At 47.7% G+C, this 23,683-nt stretch overlaps 1 protein-coding gene and 1 long non-coding RNA gene across 11 annotated transcripts in view; one reads left to right on the top strand and one right to left on the bottom strand.

The window, feature by feature from the left end:
* PAX2 (paired box 2) overlaps positions 1 to 23,683 on the top strand; it is a 103,151-nt gene that overhangs the window by 8,465 nt on the left and 71,003 nt on the right. For 3 of the 10 annotated variants that reach the window (XM_042018778.1, XM_042018782.1, XM_042018781.1), the window contains exons 1-3: positions 3,092 to 3,752; positions 7,509 to 7,677; positions 8,975 to 9,172. In XM_042018778.1, the coding sequence (XP_041874712.1) occupies positions 3,710 to 3,752; positions 7,509 to 7,677; positions 8,975 to 9,172 (410 nt within the window). In that variant the 5' untranslated portion in view covers positions 3,092 to 3,709. Of the gene's footprint in view, positions 1 to 3,090; positions 3,753 to 7,508; positions 7,678 to 8,974; positions 9,173 to 23,683 lie in introns of those variants that run through there. The other 7 variants (XM_042018774.1, XM_042018777.1, XM_042018775.1 and 4 more) reach the window with 6 other exon arrangements.
* The window catches only part of LOC121659976, a 94,171-nt gene continuing 80,584 nt past the window's right edge, over positions 10,097 to 23,683 (bottom strand). Inside the window, exon 2 of the long non-coding RNA XR_006014518.1 lies at positions 10,097 to 13,981. This is a non-coding gene — a long non-coding RNA (uncharacterized LOC121659976). The remainder of the gene's footprint in view (positions 13,982 to 23,683) is intronic.

The raw sequence follows: 23,683 nt of genomic DNA, 5'->3' as shown, positions 1-23,683 counted from the left end.
CCCCCCCCCCCCCCCCCCCCCCCCCCCCCCCCCCCCCCCCGGGTTAAAGAAGAAGGGGGAGATCCTCAGATCCTCTTTGAGAAAAAGAAATAAAAGCAGGAGAGAAAAAAGGAAAAGGAAAGCAAAGAAAGGAAAAAGAAAAGAAAAGAAAAGAAAAGATTAATCTAAAGTGGGGCAGGGGAATAAGTACCCAGGGCTCGTGAAGTGGAATAGGTGTGAAACTATGGGAGTAGAAAGAGGACCGTGGTCTTGGCCTTGCCCGGTTCCTCGGGACACACGGCAGTGCCCGGGGGCGTGCGGGCAGGCCGGTATTTTTAATTTGGGTAGGCAGAAACTGTTCAGTGGATTTAAACGTTGACAAAGCAATACTTCCAGGAAGTCTGGTGTGGGAAGGGGCACCAGGTGATATTGTGGTATGTGTGGTGGAGGGAAGGGGACAGCTAGCAGACAGTCTTCCCTTCCCTTCCCTTCCCTTCCCTTCCCTTCCCTTCCCTTCCCTTCCCTTCGGAAGCTGTCTTGTTCTACCAGGCTCAGGGTTCCCCGGTTTTCTCGGGTTACCTCCGTGCCGTGGGATTCAGGCTTCATGTCGCAGAGTGCTCATTTTGTGTATTTCTCGAGTCTGTTATTCCTGTCTTTCTTCTCAGTGATATGGGAAAACAGTCAGGAAACTAAGGCAAAATACATTATCGGGAGATTTGGGATTCGCCGGCTGCCCCAGCCCACCACCAAGCTGTTATCTCCTCACCGTACAATCGGCAGCTACAAAGGCTCAGAGCATCTCTGAGAGAGGGTCCATGAACTCACCAAGTGTTAGTGCAGGCGCAGGGAGTTCCCTTCCACCGGGCATTGCCGGGGGCTCCCGCCCGCATCTCCCGCTCTGCCTTCGGGCTCGGCTGTGTGCCTAAGCGCGCCCCCAAGGGCGCGGGGCAATGGGGGCTGCCTGGGGCGGAAGGGAGGAAGAGCAGGGGTGGCTGCTGGAAGACGAGAAGTGACCTAGACCGGTCGGTGAGGGAGAGTTGTAACAGGGCCATTTCCAGCCACGGGCAACGCGGGAGGCGCCGAGTGGCGGGAGGGGCTCCCGGCAGCGGCGATAAGCAGGCTCCCGGCCCCGCCGCGAACAGGAGACTCTGCTGCCGGGGGGCTCGACAGCCACCGTTGTCCCACCAACAGATACACGCGGGCCGTGCCGGGCCGTGCCGGGCCGTGCCGGGGATCCCGGCGGGATCGCGGCGGCCCGGGCCCGCCGCCGGCCCTTCCCCGCTCTGCCAAGCGACCGGAGGGCTCCATCTAGAGGCCGCGGTGGGGAGCGCCGCCGCCCGCACCTGAGCCCCGGCCGCCCCCTCCGCCCCTGCGCGGGGCGGCCCCGCCGCGGCCGTGCCCGGAGCCCGAGGCGGGAACGCTGATAAGGGACCCGGCGGGTGGGCGGGAGGCGCTGCGGGCCCCGCGCGGGAGGGCGAGCTGCGGCCGGCGGGTCAGAGCCACGGCGCGTCCACGGTGAGCCGGGCACCCTGGTCCGGCAGCGGGGCAGCCCGCGGAAAGCAGTGGCCGCCCTCAGCTTGGCGTGAGGCGGCAGTTCCCCGGGAGGGACGGAGCAGCGCCTTTGCCTTCGCCAGGCGGGCGGCAGCGATCACCGGTCCTGAGCGGGCAGCGCAGAGCCCCCACTCCCGCGGAAAATTCGCCCTGTGCAGGAGTTGCTGCCAGGAACGGGCAGGGCCGCCTCAGCCGTGCCCTCCGCGCCTGTCCTCAGCGCAGCCCCGCAGTCACCGAGGACTCACTTCTATGTAACCCCGGTGGTGTAACAAAAAAATTTTATTTTCCAAATCATCCTTTTTTTGCACACAAGGGAAAGACAGAGGGGAGAGAGAAAGATAAAACATCAGCTGAAGTGCCAAAATGATTTATGAGACAGTGAAAAATATTTCATAAAGATCTCTCAGACATTCTTTACTTAAAGCGGTTAGAAAAAAAAGGGGAGGGGGGGCTGTTTTGTGACAGATAAGCAGAGGGATGGGGAAGGATGAAGGAGGAAAAGAGAAGGAAGTACATTTCAGTTGATGGTAAACTCTCAAGTCTGAAAGTCAAAATTGAGCTCATAGAAATTTCTGTCTTCCCTTTTTGCCCCTGGTTATTACGCTAAGAAGGTGTTTCTTACTTGCTCTATATTGCTCTGCTAGGTCAAAGCCATGTCTTTTGGCAGTAGACTTATTAGTGAAATAATTTTAAAATCCCACGCTAGCATTAAAAAAAAAAAAAAAGAAAAAGAAAAAAAAAAAAAAAGACGCAGCAGAGATGGGGAAAGTGTGAGATTGGATTTGTTGTTATATTCCCCAAATGCGTGTGAGGGAAAACTTTGCAATGACTGAAACGGGCCCTATCTCTCAGTTTAAAGAGGTGCAAGAAGCTCGCTTGCTCCTTCGTTCTCTCTCTGTCTCGTTCTTTCTTTCTTTCTCTCGGTCTGTCTGGCTTCTATTTATTTTTCTTTTTTTTTTTCCTTCGTTATACATTCCCCTCTTGATCTCTCTCTCCTCTGGCTGTCTCTCTCCTTTTTCTTTTCCTTCTTCTCTCTCCCTCACCTCCTTTCTTTCTTTCTCCCACACTAAGCCGCACACCACGCGAGCCTTGATGTGTATCGAATCCCCCTCCTGTGCCGCTTTACCCCGAGTAAAGTCTCCGGTACAAAAAAGCGGAGCGTGAGAAGGGAGATGAAACTAGCAAGGCGTGTGTGCTTGTGTTAAATAAGGCAGTTAAGGATCCTGAGCCGCAAGTGACAACAAAGCGGGGCTCACGTCCGTTCCCGCGGGCCGGGCAGGGGCGCCGCCGCCCCGCACACGCAGGGCCCGGGGCGCTCCGGAGCGCGCGGCCGGGGCTCCCCCGCCACCGGGTCCCGCAGGCAACGGCCCCCCCCGCGCCGAGCGCCGCCGGCCCGGCCCTCCTCTCTCTCCTCTCCTCTTCTCTCCTCTACCCTCTCCTCTCCTCTCCTGGCCGCGCTCGGCTCGGCGCGCTGGCGAATCAGAGAGTGTCGGAATCTATTGCCTTTGTCTGACAAGTCATCCATCTCCGGGGAGGCGGGCGGGGGGCTGAGGGCGCTGCGGCTTTTAGAGAGACACACACCGGGAGCGGAGGCTCCAGTCTCCGGCCCCGGCTTCTCGCAAGCACTTCCCACCTCGGGCGAAAGTCCGCCGGGCGCCGGATCCGCCGCCCGGCCGAGAGGAGGGGTCGCGCCCGCCCGCCGCTCGCCGCTTTCCCGGGGATTGCTACTCTGCTTTGAACTTAAATGAACTAGCCCCGGACCGCGGGAGGAGGAGGAGGGAGAGCCGCGTCCTCCTGCGCCTTCTGCCGCCTGGCCGCCGGCCGCACCTTGCTCCGGCACCCCCTCCCCGCCGCCGGGGATGCTCTGAGCCCTCCCAGCCATGACACCCACCTGCCCCCCGGCGCCGCCAGTCCCTCGCTCCCACGGACTCTGCTGACTCCCCCAAGGCCGGCGCAACCCTCCCGCCCCCCGGAAAGTACTTCGCTGCCCGCTCTGCCGGGCAGGGGGCCCAGCGCATCCTGCCGCTCCCCTCCTCTCCTCTCCTCGTGTGCTTTTTTGTTTTGTTTTGTTTTCCTTTTTTTTTTTTTTTTTAATTTTTTTCTCCCCTAAGTCTTGAAGTTGAGTTTTAGAGGCGACACGGCGGCTTCAGCCGATTTCTTCCCATTCCTTTGCCTCCCCATGGATATGCACTGCAAAGCAGACCCCTTCTCAGCAATGCACCGTGAGTACTGGAGCCCGGCTCCTTCCGCTGCTGTCCCTTTCTCATCCCTTCATTCTTCCTTCCCCAACCATCCTTCCTCACCTGATCCTCCTTCAGGTCCACCTTTCCACCCTGGCCGATAAACGGCTTAGAGAGGCGTTCAGAAGGCAGGACGGATACTGCCGGCCAGACCAGCAGAGCGAGGATGCCGGGCAGCCCTGGAGCCGAGGGGAGCAGAGCTCCGTGCCGGCACTGGGGCGGGGGCCAGGACCCCCAGTCCGAGGGCAGGGGACTGTGTGCGGCTGTGCCTGTGCTGCGTGCCCTGTGTGTGCCAAAGAAAGGCCCCTCTGAACCAGCTCTATCCTCCGCAAAAACACTTTCCCCATCGTCCCTCAGACAACAGGAGTTTATTCGGACTCGTGTCAGTCCCCGGGACGGGCCCTTTCTCTGTCCGTGCCCAGCCGGGCCGGGACTCCCCGCAACCCTCCGCGGCTTTAACCCCCCAGATTTCCCCGCGCTCCGATGCTGTTTGCTTTGACTTTGGATTTCAGTGGCAGGAGGGAAGACGCCAGTTTCAAATTAATGGCGGGTTAGTCGGTGGCTGTTCCGTGAGTCGTTTTGGTTTGGCGAAAGGTTGGACTGCGGGAAAAATAGGACAATTGTATGGTTGGGAGACGAAGTGGCTTTGGAGACTCCCAAGAAGCCACGATCCCTCCTGGTTTATTTACCAGATACCCGGTGTGAATTTTAAGTACATTCCTGGCACAGAGGAAAGGGCATTCGTGCTTTATTTTCAATTTTAAAAGGCTTTCTTAAGAGGGGGACGAAGGAAAGCGAAAAGCCCCCTTTACCAGGGACTGTAACCAGGAATTTCCAGTGATTTTAATTTAACCACAGGAGAGAAAATAATTCCGATATTTAAACTGAAGAAGAAAAAACACAAATAGAAAGCCGAGATTGAGAGTATGTTGAGTCAGGAAATGAATAATTAAGAGCAATTTGTAACTTTTGACACCGAAACTTTTGAGGACACGCCCTGCCCGCTGCATAAAACACACATCGAAAAGATAGAAAATGTAAATGCTTGAAGTTTAAAAAATCCCGATTTTGCCTTGAGAAGGAAGGGGCAGAAATATAAACCCATTACTAAATCCCCAAACGCAGATGTAGGTAACTGCCTTTTTGTTTCCTAATAATTGATTTCCAGAATACATTGCTTAAAATGTGAGGTTTAATTTCCGAAGAGCTTTAACAGCAAACAGTCCGTGCATTAGACATTATTTTTAGTTTTCAGATGCGATGTCAGTAATTCTGGCTCCAGTATGATCCAAAATGCCTCGAAAGAGGCATTTCACTGTCGCTGATTTTTTAAAAACTCCAGAGAGATTCCTGACCAATTTTTGGCTTCCGATTAGGGGAAAGAAAAAAAAAAAAAAAAAAAAACCAAACCCAGAACAAAACAAAAAAACCCCACCAACATTTGATTTGTTGGCTAAAATGTATTTCTGGAGCTACAGACCTGGATATTATTAAGCAATTAAAACAGATGCGGGCGCAGGCTCCTGACACACAGACAGACAGACAGCAACACACGATTGGTACGACAGCGGCACGACTGGGTCTGTGCGGATACAGATGCCGGCACTTACAAGCAGAAAAATACACGTAAATATCTGACTGCTCCGATAGAAAGAATCTTAGAAAACCATGGGGCAGAGCAAAACAAACTCGTGTGAAAAATACCCGGACTGCAATAATTTGAATTATTAATTTTTAATCTTTTTGCATCTGCTGCCTTTTAATACTTTGTAATGCGAGTTATAATAGGTGCTTTGAATTATTTATCATGGAGTTGCCGAAGAAATTGCTATCCTGTAACTTTAGAGGCAACATGTGCAGAAGGGGTTCTGAACAAATGAAGGAAGAACACAACAATATATACCCGCGGGTTTTAGTAGAGGAAGATAAATATCCCCCGTCCCCTCTGAAACCCTAAATATGTTTTTAAAAATACTAACAAAAGAATGCAAAAAATAACCCCGGTTCACCGGGGAACGACGAGAAAGCCAGCCGGCGCCCCGGCCGATGGGGCTGGGAGGGGATGTGTGAAGGTGTTACTGAAGGGGTGGGGGAGATGGGAAAAACTCTATTTGTGCGAAAGGACTCGGATCGATCGCAGGGCAATGAGAGTTTCCACTAAGTTCAGAGCCAATAAGTCAGTGTCAGAAGCAGGAGAGAAAAAAAACCTTCAACGAAAATACAAACAGATCATTTTTCAGCAAACTGCAAAACGAACTAAGATCTCTTGGCGAGGAAAATACAGAGGGTTAGGGTTGTATGAAAAGAAAGCTTTAATACAGAGTGCACTCCACAGCTATATCAGCTGGATATTCCGGAGACAGAGACGCTCAGGTAGCAGCGCCAGCGAAGCTGTACCGCCTGCGAGTGGGCATCTCCCCATGCCCGGGCAAAGGCGAGCTGCTCTCGGCTCTAACGTAGACGTTGGATTCACGACCAACTGTCTAGTCGCGTCCCAAAAGGAGATATTTCCCTTTATCCCTGTCACTCCGTTTCTCGTGCCCACGCTTAGCAGGTGCATAGTTATTTTTTTTTTTTCCCCCCAAGTTATTTCTAGAAATGGAGAAAGACAGATCGGGGGGGGAAAAGAGATCCTAGCAGTCCTATCTGAGAGAGAGCGGGCTTTTGCCTGGAAAGGGGGGAACAGATGAAAACTGATAATTTAAAGTCTCCCTGAATTAGGTTTTTGTGGTGGAACAAAAACCCGGAACCGTACGAGTCTGTTAATTTTTTTTTCCTGGAAAATTTTTCCTGTAAAGATCGAAAGCTAATGAGAGAGAGGGTCCGCCTGTAAAGGAGCACCAGCCGCGGGTCTCAAAATATTTTCTTTCTCTCTCTCTCACTCCATTTCTTTCCCTTTCTCTTTTTCTCTGTGAGTCTTTTCAACTCGCATCCCAAAATAACGGTATAGAACTGCTTGCATGGGGGACATGCCGCGGGGTGAGGGAGGGCGGAGTTCGCGAGGAACTGTAATTGACAACGTGATAGAAAATCCTGGAAAGAAAATGAGAGAAAAAGCCCAGGAGTAAAGAGAAGGGGGTCTGCGGCAGAGTCTGCCCGGAGCCTCTAAGAGGTAGAGCTCTGGAGTTTGGGAGTGCATTGCTACCCTGCTCTGGGGAGAGGAGCGGGCGCGGGCGCTGTTTCCATCTTCGGCCCATCACAATGGCCCTGAGAATCCACCGCTCCGTCATCCCGGTCGGGACCGCAGGAGGAGAGCGGCTCGGGGAGGGAAAGTGGCGTACGGGAAGGTGGAGGACAGTCTTCCCCCGGTTCGGGAAAATTCACTCTGCCTTCTCTTTCCATCTTTCCATCTTTCATCTTTTTTCTTTTTCTCTTCCATCTATCTAGCTTTCTTTCTTTCTTTCTTTCTTTCTCTTTCTTTTTCTTTTTCTTTTTCTTTTTCTTTCTGCTTCCATTTTTTCTTTTCTTTCTCTCTTTATATTTCCTCATCCTTTTCTTTCTTGTTATCTCTCTCATTTTCTTATTCTCCCTCTTTTTTCCTTCTTCTTTCTCTCCTTCCCCCTTTTTATCTTCTCTCGCTTCCCCACGTCCTGTCCCCCACTCTCGACCCCCCGCCATCACCTCCATCCATCTGTAACGACCGGAGATTTTGCAGTACGAGTGGTAAAGAATCCACGACTAACGGTGTGTTTCTGGTGTGCGTGGGTTGTTGTGTTTTTTTTATTTCTCTTTCCCCAGCAGGGCACGGGGGTGTGAACCAGCTCGGGGGGGTGTTTGTGAACGGCAGGCCCCTACCTGACGTGGTGAGACAAAGGATAGTGGAGCTGGCTCACCAGGGGGTGCGACCCTGTGACATTTCCAGGCAGCTGCGGGTCAGCCACGGTTGTGTCAGCAAGATCCTGGGCAGGTAAGGAAAGAGGCAGCTCCTTCCCCTCCCCTGAGACTGCAACGTTGCATCCCTTCCCCGCTCCAGTATGACCTTCCGCCCTTCCCGCGGCACCGGGCTCTCCCCGCCACGACCCCGAGCGGCCCCAGCACCTTCGCACAGTGGGGACCCGCGGCTGAGCAGGGCCCCCTCCTCCAGCTGGCAAGGACGTGTTTCTCCCCCGCCTCCCCCCTTCTCTCACCGGCGGTGTTTGAAAACTCCTGGGAAGACAAAATAATTTGAGAAGGGTGGGCGGGAGGGCGGGAAAGAGAAGGGACGGGAGAAAGAAAACGAAAGAATGACCAAAAAACCCCAATCCAGCAACAACAAAAAAAACCCTAACTCACAACAATCCGTAAGCAGCCTTACCAAATACATGGGTAAATAAACAAACAACGGGGAAAATAAATAAATAAATAAATGCCCGCGGTAACCGGTCATCGCCAAATGCGGTGTGCAATATCCCTAGGGGTTACTCGGGGAGACCCGGAGCCCTGGCCCTGCCGTTTGAATGCGGAGCGGTGTGAGCGGGCGGCAGAGCCCCAGCCGCCGGGTGCGTACGGTATGCGCGCTGCCGTGCCTGGCGAAGGCCAGGACAGAAACGCTGCCGGCAGCAGAGCTAATGGCCAGCGGGGAGTGGGCTGGAGGTGCCCTGTACGAGCACCCGCTTTAGAGGGACGCCAGGCCGGGATAAACCGCTCTCTTGCACCCGCAGCCCGGCCAGCGCCCCGAGTCGGGAGCGGCCGGCTGGGAGATCCCGGCGGGGGAATGCGAGCCCGCCACTGCTCGTTCCCCACGCCCCCTCCCCGGCCGCCCGGCCCGATCCCGCGTTCGGCGGGCTTCACCTCCGAACGACGGGGAAGGTTTCTGTTTTATTTCCCGACCCCATGGCCTAAAAGAAGTGTGTGCGCATAAAGCCGGGGAAGGGGGAGGCAGCGCCCCTCACTTCTAGCACACACACGCACACACACACACAAAAAAAAAAAAAAAAAAAAAAAAGGAAAAAAAAAAGGGGGAAAAAACTCCCAAAACGGAGAGCGAGCCCTAGAGAGGCGAAGGGATTGCCTTAGCCCCAGGTCAGGCCGCCTGGTGCCTCGCGGAGCCGCGACATGCACCTCCCGAGCGGCCGCGGCCCGACGCCGCGTACCCGCGGGCCGAAGCCGAGGTGGGGCACGGGGCAGGGGGCCGCGGGGCGCTCTCGAGGGCAGTCGGGCTCTGAGTGTTCGAGGACGGCGGAGCCATTCCTGACACGGCAGGTCACTGACCGTCTTTTGTGCAGGTATTACGAGACGGGAAGCATCAAGCCCGGCGTGATCGGAGGCTCCAAACCCAAAGTGGCCACCCCCAAAGTAGTGGATAAAATCGCCGAGTACAAGAGACAAAACCCGACAATGTTCGCCTGGGAGATCCGGGACAGGCTATTGGCCGAGGGCATCTGCGACAACGACACGGTCCCCAGCGTCTCCTCCATAAACAGGTAAGAGCAACCCCGCAGCTCGCGGCCCAGTCGCATCTTTACGGCCCTATAAAACCCCTTCCAACAGCGAGGACGGCCTAATCATTCCTCGGTCAGGGTAGATCCAGCCTTCTCCAGTCCCCTGCCAGCAGCGGAATCCGTGGGCATAGCCCGCCAGTCCCCGGCCCGGTCCAGCGGGCACTCCCCGGCTCCGCCGTGACTTCCGAGCTCAGTTCCGGGCAGCGGGACCGAAAACAGCTGCCCGTTCCGCCAGCGCCCGCAGCGAGCAGCGGGTGCGCGGATCTGTGCCGGGGCTCGCTGCCGCAGGGCCGCAGCGTGTGCCCGCCGCCTGGCCCGGGGGCAGCCGGGGGTCGGGGGAGCGCTGCTGCGAGAGCACCTGAGCTCCCGCCGAGCAGCCCGGCACTGCCACAAGCTTTGGGTGCTGTTCAGGCTGGAGGGGTAATGGGCTGAGGAGCCGGGGTTTCCCGTGTCTCTCGAACACCCCTACCGGGTGTAGATGACCTCCAGCCTTGCCAGGGTATTAGAGCTCTGAGCCGAAAGGCTGCCGTCATTTTCTGCCAAGCCGAGCTCACAGCCGCCAGCCGCTGAGCGCGGGAGGAAGGATTCCCTTGCACCCACTCCCCCGGCTCCCTCCCCGTCGGTAGCCCGAGGGAGCGGCTAAATTTGCCGGGCGGTTCTTTACTCGGCTGGGCAGCGCTGCTCTCCGCGGTCCCTGTGGCCCCGACTCGGTCTGATCCCTGCCCTCGAAGAAGGCTGGGCAGCAGCAGAATCGATTTCGCACTAGCGAACCATCCCCCCCCCCGCCCTCCCCCATTTCCTCCCCCGGCTGTTAGGGTGCGAATTTTGTTGTTGGAGGGACTCAGATTTGGTCTCAGGTTTGAGGTGAGAAAAATAACTATATGACAGGCAAAAAACCAGGATCGATGCAGGAGAAAAGGGAATAGATGTAATCGAGTACTGACAGACGTCAAAGCACTCAGACTGTTCACATGTCTGCACGTTCAAACACAGCGTACATAAGACCTTCACACTTCGGCAACACAACACTCCTGTGCACACAGAAAAGTAATTACACTCTTTTAGTGTTATGTATGTACAGATACCCTGACCATACCCACAGAAATACAACCTCTAGAAACAGAGTAACACAGAGATACTTGCAAAAGGTACATACATAGGCATGAAATACCTCACCAACAGAGTAAAAATACGTGAAATTTTGGATGCCATCCCAAGTGTGTGGCTCTTCCCAGTCAAATAAACATACATAGGGTATGTGTAAATAAGCACGCAGGCTTTTGTAGTGTCTACATTGACAAAATGCACAAATCGGTATATTGGCCCTTTTGATATATAACAAATTTAGCCAGATTAAAAAAAATAAAACCAAAACCTGGTGTATTTATAGCAAGGGAAGCAAAAAATAAATAGCAAGGAAAACACAGTGGTATTTTTTTGTCCTGCACTTTTCATGGCAGATTTATCAAAATATGTCTAATAACTCAGACTGTGTATTTCTAAATCTGGCATCCTATATAAATGGGTTTTAATATTTTGCAAATGATATGGAATTATCCCAAATCATCTTGAAAACAGCAGGTAGAATTAGCTAGTGGAATGTACCTTGGCTAAGAAAGATTCCCTCAGACACACTGTCTCTGTAATATACTGCTAGGCTACCCTAGGAAATTATCCCTGTGTGTGCCATCTGTATTAAAATGGTTATTAAGTTATGAACAGGGTAACATAATACTGATCGGCTAATTATACACCCTCCTAAAAAACCTCCAGGTCTCTGTTACTCTCTCAGTCAGGTATTGAAATAATAACAGTTTGACATTCAGACACCTTACAAAGGCAGCTCCGGAAGGACAGACAGCTATTCCTGTAAGGAATTGAGCTGGTGGTATGGAAGTCCAGAGAAACTGGACACAGGCTCTTTGGAGGAATAGCATGTGTGGACCCAAAATATATTTATACTTCAGCTAGCTTAAGAGATCTCAGCATCCAAAAGTCACTGAAGTCTCAGTCTTATGCTTGCTGGACTCAATGCCTCATGCCTGGGTTGTGATGTCATGGCAGAAAGCAGAGCACCAGATTTGGCTCCCACCATGCTACCAGTCTGCGGCATGACTTTGGGAGTTTTGTGCCTCAGTTTCCCTACACTGGAAATGAAAACTGATTTTTCTCAGAAGGACGTGGAAACACATGTCAGTTAGATTGTACTTATAAAATACTTTGAGGACAAGTGTTTTGTAGCTACTAAGTATTACTATACTAAAGAGGCTCAGCTGTGACCCACCACTGCAATGGCATTTGAGTGTGTAGTCCCCAAGGCTCAAGAGCATTTTAGCTTCATAAGATTTAGTCTTTCCCCATTCCTTTATGAAATTCAGACCCAACTTCCCACTGTTCATCTTTGTATGAGGGTCCCTGAAACTACCATCTGTGAGGAAATAAGCCCATAACACAGGTTGCAGAATTTGCAAGTCTGTCCTAGACAAGAACAGGACAGCGAACTGGGAAAAAATTGCCATGAAATAGGAAATATTGAGTATATTAGGGCCCAATCCCAGTGCTGTGGAGAGTAGTGGGAACTTCATCACTCCAGTGACTTTCATGACTCCAGCTCACAGAACTCACAAAACACAAAGAAGGGACTAAGTTCACAGTTTAAATATATATTTTCCTCTCCCTCATTGTAAAAATTCACATACAGAATTGGATCAGTTCTTTGTAACAGCAAATTCCTTACCAGGAGTACATTGTCATGTCTCTGATCACCAATCACAAATTGGAGTTAATCTAATACGCAGTCTCTGAGCAGCTTCAGAGAGATGACAGTTTTAAAACCTAGCCATCAATAAATATCTCTCTTCTTACTTCTGCAAAATGTGGAGTTTTCAAAGCAAAATCTGGTTTGGCCCAGTCTGTCTAACTGTCTAGAACAGTTAGAGTTACATCCAGGAGTATTTTAACATATTAAGGCAATTAGCAAGGCATTTACAGAAATATAAGTTAACTATATCCCTAGATAGACTATGAATACTGTGCTTCAAAATGGACATGTCCTTGTACATAGAAAAAAATTACTTTTGGTTATTATAAGATTTTCTGACAAAGTATTAATTACATTTTATTTTCTTTCTGAGAATTAGTTTAACATTAGTAAAGGCTTTTGGGTGAGAGACTACAAAACAACACAGTTTCAATTCAATTTTAAAAGTCTCCCTTAAACAATTTAATTTTTTTTTTTTAATACATTAATTCTGTGTGCCTACATTGCACTGATCTGTCACTGTTGCACTGAGAATAGCAGGACGCATTTGGGACGACATGTTATTCAGTTCTGAGTTTTATCAGAAACTTGTTCATACCAAACTCATGCAGATAAAGGGTAGATAAAAGCTCTAGTGAAAAACATGACTTAACTACCCTGTCAAGATTCAGAAGGAAGTACTAAAGTCTTCTGCTATGCAGTAGATTTCTTTTAATTACAGGAAAAAGTCTAGAGAGTATACGAGTTAATAAGCAAAGTGCACCAGAAATGACAGGATGGAGATCAGTTATCTCTACACCAAGAGCTTTCCTGTTCCCACTTCATACATTAAGTATTCTGCAGCATAAACCAATGGTGTATGTGTAGGTATACACACGTACATATATACAAACGTGTATATATACATGCATATGTGTAAACTCACACACATATACACAGTGCACGTAATTGAGGAGCAGGCAAATGACAGAAGATCTTAATTCTTCGGTAAGCAATTAATGCTTTAAATCGCTTGAGCACCTTGCTTCTTGAGCACTCTGCCAGCCCAAACTTTTCCATCTATCTATAAACCAGTTATCTTTGGTCACTTCAGGTTAGAGTATTTCAACTGAATTTAGACACTGCTAAATTTAGATGCTCCTTGTGGCAGTCTCCTAAAAATGAACTTGGAGGCAGGTATTAGTGAGAACTTTTCCTTTGTTTAGCAGAACATATAGTTTGCCTAAGAACATAGGTTTCATGAGATGATAATCATCCCAGAAAAATCTTTTGAATTTGACAGTGTACTTTAGTAGGAACAGGATGGAGCACATCATGGACATACATTCACGGTAATGCAAGTTATGCAATGGACATTGTAATTTAAGCACTATTTCCTGCTTCTCTTAAATTAATGAATTATCTTAGATTAATGAATGAGGTCCAGAAAGGCAAAGCAAAACAACCTCCTCCTTGATTCGTCCCTCTATCCCAGTTCTTGGATGGCCAGGTTCAGTACTAGGGACTCCAGTTAGTCCTTACCCAAGGCGTGCCAAAGGTAAAGCATTTCAGAGTTCAGTCAGCTTTCTGAATACACTTTGGACCCTGAGTTCCTGAGAGCAGACCTAACTAATGCCCCATGGCAGAAAATAGAATTTAGTGGATATATTATCTCAGTCAAACTACTGGATGCTTTTTCAAACTTCTCATTAATTTCTAGTGTTAAGCACATGGTTTAGGGAGGTGTTTCCATTTTCACAATATAGCAATTCGCTAATGATGCCTAGTTGAAGTCTCCAACAATGATGTGCTTTTAAAAATACATATGGAAAGACGCATACATTGACTTGGGTTATAAAGACCAGTGAAATATACTTGTACACTGAAATATTATTGAGCATATGGCCAATTTCAGTGGCTTCAGGCTGGCCTGTAGTTTAGAGCAAAGAATGGCATATTCGAAGATCAGACTTCTCTTACTAGTTCTGACATTAATTTTCTGATTGATCTTAGGCAGGTCACACAGACTCCTTAGGAGGCTGTTTCGCCATCTGTAAAACGAAAATAACAGCTTTTAGTTACCTTTGTAAAACTCAGTATGATCTTTCACTAAAAGTGTCTATAGAGCTCAACACATGACGAGAAAAAGTTCAAAACTGGAGCTAGGTTGTTTTACATCAGCTGAGGCTTTAGCTCATGCAACTGAGGTATGTGCAACATTTCAAGACAAACAATTGTCTGGCAAAAACCAGGCACATTAGGGCAGGGGCTGTGTTATATGCGGAAGAAATCAGTATTACGCAAACAGGGCTTTCGGAGTCACCCTCACTAGCCGGCAGCACTTGAGAATTCCCCAAAGGACATCCCAGCCAAAGTCACTGGTGAATCGCTTCTTGTTTTTCTCCCTGAACAAATCTGAAATTCTTGGAAGACAGGTAATGAGTCTAGGGAGAAGCTGGAAGAGTACAGAGTATCTCTAATGGCAGCTTGTTCATAGAGATCAAAAGCAGCGACAACTGCATTGTCTGCAGTGAACTCAGAGTGAATTGGCTGAGCTTCAACCCTGCAAGCATGCATGTGTGTCACACAAACCTATCACCACTGCTAGTATTTAGTAGACACAAGTCAGTTTCCTCAACATAGAGACCAACTATTCGACTTGTCATGTAGACTGGATTTGCCTCTGTCTGACATTGTTTTGGTGCAAGGGAGGGGTGAAGAAAACTTGTCTGACAGTACTAAATGGAGATTACCAGGACTTGTAACCTGGCACTTCCTAGTACGCACAGATTCTACTCAGGATTCTAGGAGGAATCCTCTCTCCCAGCTGATGCTGAGTCTAAGGTTCCTATGCAATTTCCTGCACCAGGGCATGCTCTGAAGGTAGAAGACTTCTACTGCCAGTTGCTTTCAGCTGAGCAAAGAATCTAATCGGGTCACACAGGGCTTCATTACAGGGAATATACTCCTTTAAATTCAGACTCTTTTCCATCAGACACAAACCTGGTATTATCTTCTTTTTATCATTGCAAATAAAGGACAGGCTCATAAAGCAGAGGTTACAGACAATGTTACTACAGCTGAAAGAGTAAATGAATACTCACAGCATTTCTCTTTGTCTTATTCATCATATCTGGCCATTGGAAGGTTGTATGGGGGGAAGTACAATAAGCTAGCTGCATTTTTTCTAATTTTCATATTGCAGAGATATTAGCTCAACAGAGGCAGTCAGCAAGTAGAATTGGTTGTGCCTGGGAAGTTTTGAACTCCCTGTTCTGTGAACCTCGAAGTTCAGAACCGTATCAGCCCCTTTATCACCTAAAAATCCCAGCCCTTCCTGTTTTTATAGATGTACAAAAAGCTTGATTTTTGCTGGAAGTTGAATATTTTCAGGATTTTGCAATCACTGAATTATTGTTGCATTCTGCCATAGAGGTAGCTGCACTTCTGTGCTGGGTGAGTGAGTCTTATGAAGCTAAACCTCATTTACCAGAATCACTATTATGTGAAAAAAACTAATTTGACTTTGGGAGAAAAGAGGAGAAAATGTAAGTGGCTTGGCCAAGAAATGACGAAGGGGTGAGAACAATATAGTGATCTGAAGGGCACAGTCCTTCCAACAGGAAAGGAATTATTCACATTTAAACAAAGCACTATAGCCAGGAATGAAGGGAGGGAAATAAGAAAGGAAGCATTTAAATGGTAGCAGAAGGTATCCCCTGATAGGGAGGTCCATTAAACTGTGGGATTGCATCCCATAGGAATTCCTGATTTCTTGGAATATATATAACTAGGTGGCATTAATAACAAGCAAATATACAATAAGAAATAATCTTGTGTTGGCTAAAGAGATAGATAATGGTCTAGCAGGCCAGCTGGACCTTTTACGATATGATGACACGGTGCGTACAAAACAAAGTCGTGTTTTCAGACACATATCAAATGTCAAAAAACTCCCATGTCTAACCCTAAAGCCAAAAGATTTTCGTATTACTTGAATAACAGTATATGACTTCAAAACAGTTGAACAAGGCTGAGCTTCACTTAGATTCCAGTGTCCTTAATTAAGGCATGGTGAAATTCAAATGGAATTTAGGCTCTCCACTTAAAATCAGCAAAATATTTACAGATCCCACTTTTGGTGTTGGTCTCTATAAATGGAAAGCTAGAGACTTCTAAAAGCATTTGCCACTGGTCTGACATCCACATATCTCACTGTGGGCTTAGGAAATCCCATCTGTGTGTAGGTGACTCTAACAATGATTACTACTCATGAAAGCATCAGAAAGGTTTGAGTTCTTCTCCCAAATGATTATTTTTAAAACTGAGACTAACAGGAATGAGGATTTTTTCCACTGTAATCCAAATTAATCTGTTGGAGCCTATAGCTGCATTGCCATACTTATCAGTCCCAACTGTTTAAAAACGCCAAGGCAGAGCCTGAACTGTGTAATTGGCATAAGAATCATGAGCACTTGTAATACAATGTAGGTTTGTTTTTACTTGTTTTCGCCTTTCTACTCTAAATTTTAAAGGGGATTTGGATATCTGACTCCTATTAAACAACTTTAAAAACATCTTAACAATGCAGTCCTTTGAGTCTTCTGAGAGCTGACAGATCCCTTTTCAAGCCCCCACAAGCACTGGCAACATACTTTGCTAAATTCTCATGCTACCACTTGACTAGAGGAGCTGAAAAACCCACAAAAATCACCATTAGGCTTGTGATGAAATACTAGACACTATGATACTCAGCACTAGCCTCCAACGTTCTCTAGTGCCAGTAACTGAGGGGTGATTTAGCAGCACTTACATGGCTATCTACCCAGCTGAAAATCACAAATCTAATCACTTGGTTTCCAAACTCCTCAGGGCTCACTTAGAAATATTCATTTCCAATCAATTTGCACCTGCTAATATTTTTCAATGCTCACATGTGATCACAGAGTCAGAAGCAATGCCAGTACTTACTATTTCTATTGCAATAGCATAAAGAGGCTCTGTGCATAGGTCGCAAACCATTGTCCAAAACAGGCACAGCATAAATAGGAATTTCTTTCAAGAGGTGCTTTTAGAAAATCAGTATATACACGTCTTGGTTTACACCAGCCCCTTAGCTTCTCCTACGCTCATAATTCAGGCAGTCCTCAAGGTTTCAGGGGTCCTGAAACAAACATCTTTGTCTGTCATAGGAAATGAGATATGTGGGAAGGGCTCACTCATCAAGTCCAAGTCTAGGTAAAAACAGAGCAAAACTGGAGAGTCCTTCTCTCTGGGCTCATATTTGACAAGACCAAGGCTGAACACCAGCTAGGCTGAAAGAGACTCCCCCCTCTTCCATGATAAGTAGGCATATAAATAAATAAATAAATGGCATCCTAACTGCACTGAGAACTCAATAAAACAATCACATCAAATATGAGGAGGTATAAATCTCATGTCTGCACAGGTAACCCACTCAATTGCTTTTATTATGGCTCAGCCTGACTCCATTTATTACCATCCGTGGCCTGGGTGAAGGATGCTTGCATGGAGGGTGGTCTCCTGGTGAAATCCTATCCCTGGAGCAGTGACAATCAGCCCATACAGAGGTGGATTTTGGTGGGGAGACCAAAGGCAGATCCATCTGTCTGCATGAAAACCAATCAATAACCCTGTAACTAGACCCCTTGTCACCAGGAAATGGACAACACAATAGTTCAATCCTGGAGCCACAGGAGAGGAATAACTGTGGTTGGGGTATGAAGAATGACAGGATGTATGCATGAAATGTTTGAGACATATGGAGAGAATATGTCTGTCCATATAGATATTGAGAAGGAGTGATGGTATAGGAGTGTAGAGGGTACATTAATATATAGTAGGCAAATTTGAAAGGTTGATGTGTTCAGAGGTGGGCATGGGGAAAAAAAAGCTGAACTATACCACATTTTTTTGTATAGGACTTTATTTATACAGGGACTTTGAGTGCAAGGCAGATAGGTACCTTTGGGGAAATGTGCCTGCTGGTTGGGTACTACATATTGGTATATGGTAGAGAACACGTGTCTCTGAGCGGGCACATAGACGATGACACAAAATGCTGCTACGCAAAAGGAAGCACATGCAGGAGTTGGATGCAGTCAGGGAAGGATATTCCTTTGTCCTTTGTCTGGCTTGGGATTTATGTGTGTACTAGTTTTGACAGAGAGGAGGAAGAGTGATGTGCCAAAAGCCTGAGCTAACAGAGTGTGAGTCCACAGATACACTTCCCAGAAAACGCTATATATGAAACATTTAACCAAACCTCACTGTTAATTCAGGAAGGGAGATTCTGGTGGCTTCTCTCTGTCTCTATGAGAAACAGAAATAGGACATTTCTTGCTTTTGTCATCCCCTAGCTCTGCAGTTCCTGTAGCATTTCTAAAACCTGCACAGCGTATTGCTCCCCAGGCTTCCAGCAACTCCCCCAACACATGCACACATGCATACATACACAGCTATGATGGAGTTTGCCTCTAATAATTGTTCTCTCCTGGGGACAAATTTACTATTCCTATGTTAAGTTCCATTTTTGACAGATTCTCCTCCTTCCAAGGTAAGAATCCTTCCCTCTTTTTATGGGTCTAAGGCATAAGGGTTGAATATCCATCTCTGCTTGGGAGACAAATTGTTTCAGGATTAGTTATCAGCTCTGCTCAAAATGCCCATCACTGTATTTCATTTGAGCAGGGTGGTAGCTGTGTTTTGCAAGGCAGACTGGGTCTGTTTGCTAATTTACACAAGGAAAAGCAGAGACTGTAACCAGACAATAAAGTCACAAAAGAAACCCTCATGTATCTGTCAGACAGGATGCCCTGTACCACCTCTAGTTCCAGGGTAGTTTGCACAGTTCTGGCAACAAAAAGAGTACTCATTTCATTGGTCAGGAAGGATTAATAGCCCAGCCCTTTGATTCCCAAAACCAATCCTCATTTGTTTCAAACCAGGCCAAAATACAGCAGCAACCTCATTACCCCACTGCCCACTTTCAAGCTCTCACTTTAAAATTGCACTAGATTCTTTGAGCACTAAGATTTGGGCTCTTCTTAAAGGGATTACTGCCTTTCAATATACCCATGTTTCTCTAAAAATTCTTTTAAGAACAAGTTTTGGTCATCTGTCTCTAAAAAGAAAGTCCACAGCACGATGTAGCTAGGTAATAGTGCCTGCTGTTAATATTTGCCTAAATTTAGGCCACTTCTTTTAAATGCAGACTTTTGAACTTGAAAAATTCAACATTGTACAAAAATTACACATACACAAAAAACACATTAATAAAATCAATGTGAAGGGAGGAGATATATAAGAGAAGAGAAAAGGAAGGAATATTATTTCTGGAGAAAAGGATATCATGTTTGCAAACCAAGTGCATAGGGGAAGTGTATTTCAGGGATACACTACGTACAAATGTGCCAAGGCAGTGCAAGCTGAGGCAGAGTGGAAAATGTGCAGTGTCACAAATTTCCTTTCCCTATGGAATAAATAGCAAATTTAGAGTTTAAAAGGGACAATGTTTGTAGTGCTGACTCTGAGAGACGAGCCACAACATGAAGTTTCCAGAATAGGAAGAGAGCACAGTTGGGTGGGGTTGGGTAAGGAAAGGGCAAGAGATAAGGATGGAGTGAAAGACTAAAGCAGATTTGCATTGTATACAGTCAAAATCAGAGCTGCTGTGGCTTTCCAGAAGGCAGTTTGGGCCACTGTGCCAAATAAGATGCCAAGTCAGTCAGTGTTAACATCCAACTCCCTTATGTGGCTTTAACAATTTCAGGCTACATGTGTGCCTGAGTTTAGGGTCTGTGAGTATGAAGGCAGCCAGGATGGGGACAGAGTAAGTGGGTCTGGCTGCGTGCAGATTCTTGTGAGGTGCGCAGGCTGGAGAACAGGGAGGAACTGCATGGGTGAGTCTGTATGCTTGCACATGAAAAAGCACAAATAAGTTTGTAGAAAGATGAGTGCCATGATTCTAAACCCCCTTTGCAGTTTACATGAGTTTTTGTGACCTGCAAATATTAAAAGAAAAACACATGCCTATGGCTCTTCATTCCCCACAGACAAAACTGGGAGAATTGGTGGCACAGGAAGGCGTGAAATGGAAGGGAGTGTGGCCCATTTCAGGTGGATGTGTATACAAGGAAATGCCCCTGGCACAGTGAAGGACAAGGGATAAAGTGATCCTGGGGAATAGAGTCTTTTGAAGCCGGCACGAGGAGGATGCCAGCCCTGTAAATGAAGCCTTAGCACTGTTCAGAGCACCACCTTTCCAAAATGAAAGCACCTTCTGCACCACTTGAATGTGCTCCAGGATCACTCTGTGCACGGTGAAGTAATCTGAGCATGGAAACCTGGGTGCATTTGTGCAGATAAACCGCTGAGTCTCTATTGTTCCATCAGACAATCTTCGCTGTAATGGATATTTGGGCGAGACATGCCCTATACCCCATGACATGTGTACAAGGAGGAGCATGGGCATATCACTAGGGCAACATGTCCAGCTGGGAGTATAGACTTAAAGAAAGTAGGTATTACTGGTCTGCATAAGAACTAAGAATAGTCTTATCCATGGAAACAACAGCGCAACTCTGCAGTTACATGCAGGGAATCACAGTGGTGAGCAAAGGCATGGCAATATGTGGGACTCTGCACAGGATTCTGTGTGACTGCTTCCTGATGGCCAGATAGTCTTGTAAACACACTGATGAACTATGGCTATAAGCGGATGCAGGGGGGACTCCTAGCAGTGCTCATATCTTTGTCAGCAGTTCTTTTGGACAGACCTGGAGATAAGGTGCTTTGGCAGCCATACCACCAATGTGCTGATTCCTCAGCTGGTGAGATGGGCAGCATCAGTAACACAAACACGTGTGCAAGCGTGTGTGTGACAAAGGGGCATCTGCTGACATGTCTAAACACTAAAGGTGTATGGCAGGGCAAATGCATGTCATGTACAAATGTAGGGACAAGTGCCTGTTGTGCGTACCAAGTGCAGCCGGGGGAATGAGAGGTGTATATGGCATGATACATTTGTCAGGGAGTGGATGTATGGTAGTTCACCTGACATATGATGCAAGAAGAGGATAGTGGGGGCAGAAGAGATTACACTAAAGGAGATATTTCTAGTTATATCTATAGTTTAATGCACTGGACTCTGCCCTTCTCTCGTCTCCCCTCCCCTTGCACTCTTCTCCTCATTACCCAGGTTATCTTGTTTGGGTTAAGAGGCCAATTTCAACAGACTATAATTGAAGAGTGAAGCGAATCTGATAAGATAAGGAAGGGACATCATTCCTCAAGGGATCAATAGAGGTTTCATGTTCCTCCTTCCCCTGCTGTGTCCCTAACATGCTAACACTCTGTGTCCATGGGCCTGGTTTATTTACTCTGCTTGTCTGCAAGACTGGGAAGGAAGTGCAGGAGTAGATGGGGGCTGTAGCCTATCTATCACACAGCCAGAGCAGGGAAGGGGGCATAAGGAAGGGACCACAGTCTCCTCTGGGACTCATGAGGAGGCAGGGAGGTGACAAGTCTGATACCCTCCTGGCTCTGGCAGGGGCACATATTCACAGGGGAGATGTTCACCTTTGGCCTTTTATCTCGTCATTGCGCTCAGCGAGGAAAGGATATTGATAATTTTTCTTTATTTAGACTTGCTTTCCCTAGCATCCATGTGCAGACAAGCTCAAGCTTTTTATAAGTACTCACAGGGCAACCTCTCAGGGCCCCGAGGATGACTGAGGCATAATTACCCCATCCACAAGGAGGGCTGGCAGTTGCTCCTGAGTAGGTTTATGTTAGTATCTGAAGTTCAGGCTTGGCAGACCCAGTTTCTCACAAGCTGTTCTTAGCGGTGTTTGGGACCAAACCAGCATGTGAGGATCCCCTTAAGAAACATGAAGCTGTCTCAGCAGTGAATACAGGTGTTCATGGCAGGTCTGCCAGGGCTCCTGCACTGCAAAGGCAGAGTTTGTTCCACTCCTGATTTGTGCTCCTTGGCAGGAAGATGCGTATCTCACAGAAGCAATGTGAGATCCATTGGAACCCATGCCCATGTGAGACACATATGAATGTGCAGGCAGCTGGGGCACTGTAAAGAAGTCCCTCCAGGAGGCCCAGACTCTCACATCAGGCAAGCTCTGTGGATGTTCCCCTGTCCCTGCAGCTGGCACAGGGAGATGAGCTGAGAGGTCAGCACAGTACAGGATCCAATCCAGATCCCATACAACAGGGCTGGGCAAGTTGCTGGAGAGACTGAGACACGGAGGGGTCTGGGGCTGAGATATCTTCTTCCAGCTGATTTCTCTTTTATTTTTAACACCCAGAGAAACAGACGCTGAGAGCAAGTCAGTCATGCAGTAAGCATGTGGCAGAGTTGGGAATACAACCCAGATCCCCTGACTCCCAACCTCAGGCTTTAACCACTAGACCATGCTTCCCTCTAAGCCACCTTGAACTTTCCTCAGTGAGGATGGGGGCTACTAAGCCTCTGTGGGCTGCAGTTTACCAAGCTGTCAGGAGTGTGCTCACTGGACCGCCTCACCAGAGACAGCCTTCCTCACGCATGCTAAAAAAGTTGAAAAGAAATTCATTTCATGGCCGGTGGTTGCTTAAAAAAGGCGATTCCAGCATATGTATGTGATAAATGTTAACTGTGCATTAATCGCATTAAAGAGGACCCTATAAACTTTTCATTTCTAATTAAATTCTGGCCTGTGATTCTGGCGAAGCCAGCTCACTCCGGGCCTTTGTTTATGTGGAAAATTAAAATGCAAATACAATGGAATTTATTTCCATTACTAGAGTGATATGCTGGGCTCCTCTGTTTAACAGCCTCCAATTATTTTTCAAACAGGTCTCTCTCCCTCTTTCCCTCTCTCTCCCTTCCTCACTCCCTCATTTTTTCCCCTTCTCCCTACTACCCTGATGCTGCTACCCCAGTGTGAGGGGTGGGAGGTGGTAAAACACTAGGTGGGCTAAAGATCATGTAATCTGTTCAAGGTCAAATTCAGGCCAGAATACAGAGGAGAAAGTGGGGAAAACAGTGTGAGAGCACAAACAAGGGAGCAAGGGAAGTAACAAGGCTTGAGCTAATGCGAGGATGAGTAAGGAGTTACCTGTTAGCAACCTCACTGAAAAATATAAACTAAATTCACTGGCCATCCATATAGATGGCCTGACTGAGACAGGTCATAGATCTTTCCCTGATGAGATATTTTGATGAGAGGGTACAACTGACAACTCTCTCTGGAAGTTTTCTGATCTTTCACAGCCTTTTTCTTAGACTTTGTCTGGATGTGATTGCTACTGGGCTAAATCCTAATAGCTGGGGAAGGACAGAACAGGCCCAGTGCCAAACACATTGCCTGCACAGAGCAAATAAATTCATGCAGCAATGACACATAGTCATCAGCTGAAAAATAACTGAACTCTCTTGTTCATTTCCAAGGGACCAAATGTGGCCACACTGTCTTAAAGCATTATTGCACAATATCCGCACAAGTCAGAAGCCATTGCACAAACCCAGAGATTCATTGTACGTTTAAAATTTAACACATATATTTACTGCTAAATGCTGCTGACACAGAATCTCATTCTTTCTTACATATTTGAGAGACCCAGGTCAGTTCAGACTTGGGAACATTGCTAGTCAGTCACACACAGATCAGAGGCATCTGTTAACTGACACAGATGCCCTTCTATGCATTAATGTAGAAAGTCATACAAGAAGACCCTTG

Source organism: Corvus kubaryi, unplaced genomic scaffold (genome assembly GCF_017639235.1).
Source record: "Corvus kubaryi isolate FWS band 111438036 unplaced genomic scaffold, C.kubaryi_AGA036_p1.0 138, whole genome shotgun sequence".
In the NCBI taxonomy this organism is placed as follows: Eukaryota; Metazoa; Chordata; class Aves; order Passeriformes; family Corvidae; genus Corvus; species Corvus kubaryi.
The sequence above is the reverse complement of the archived record's forward strand: the minus strand, read 5'-3'. Positions and strand labels throughout refer to the sequence as shown.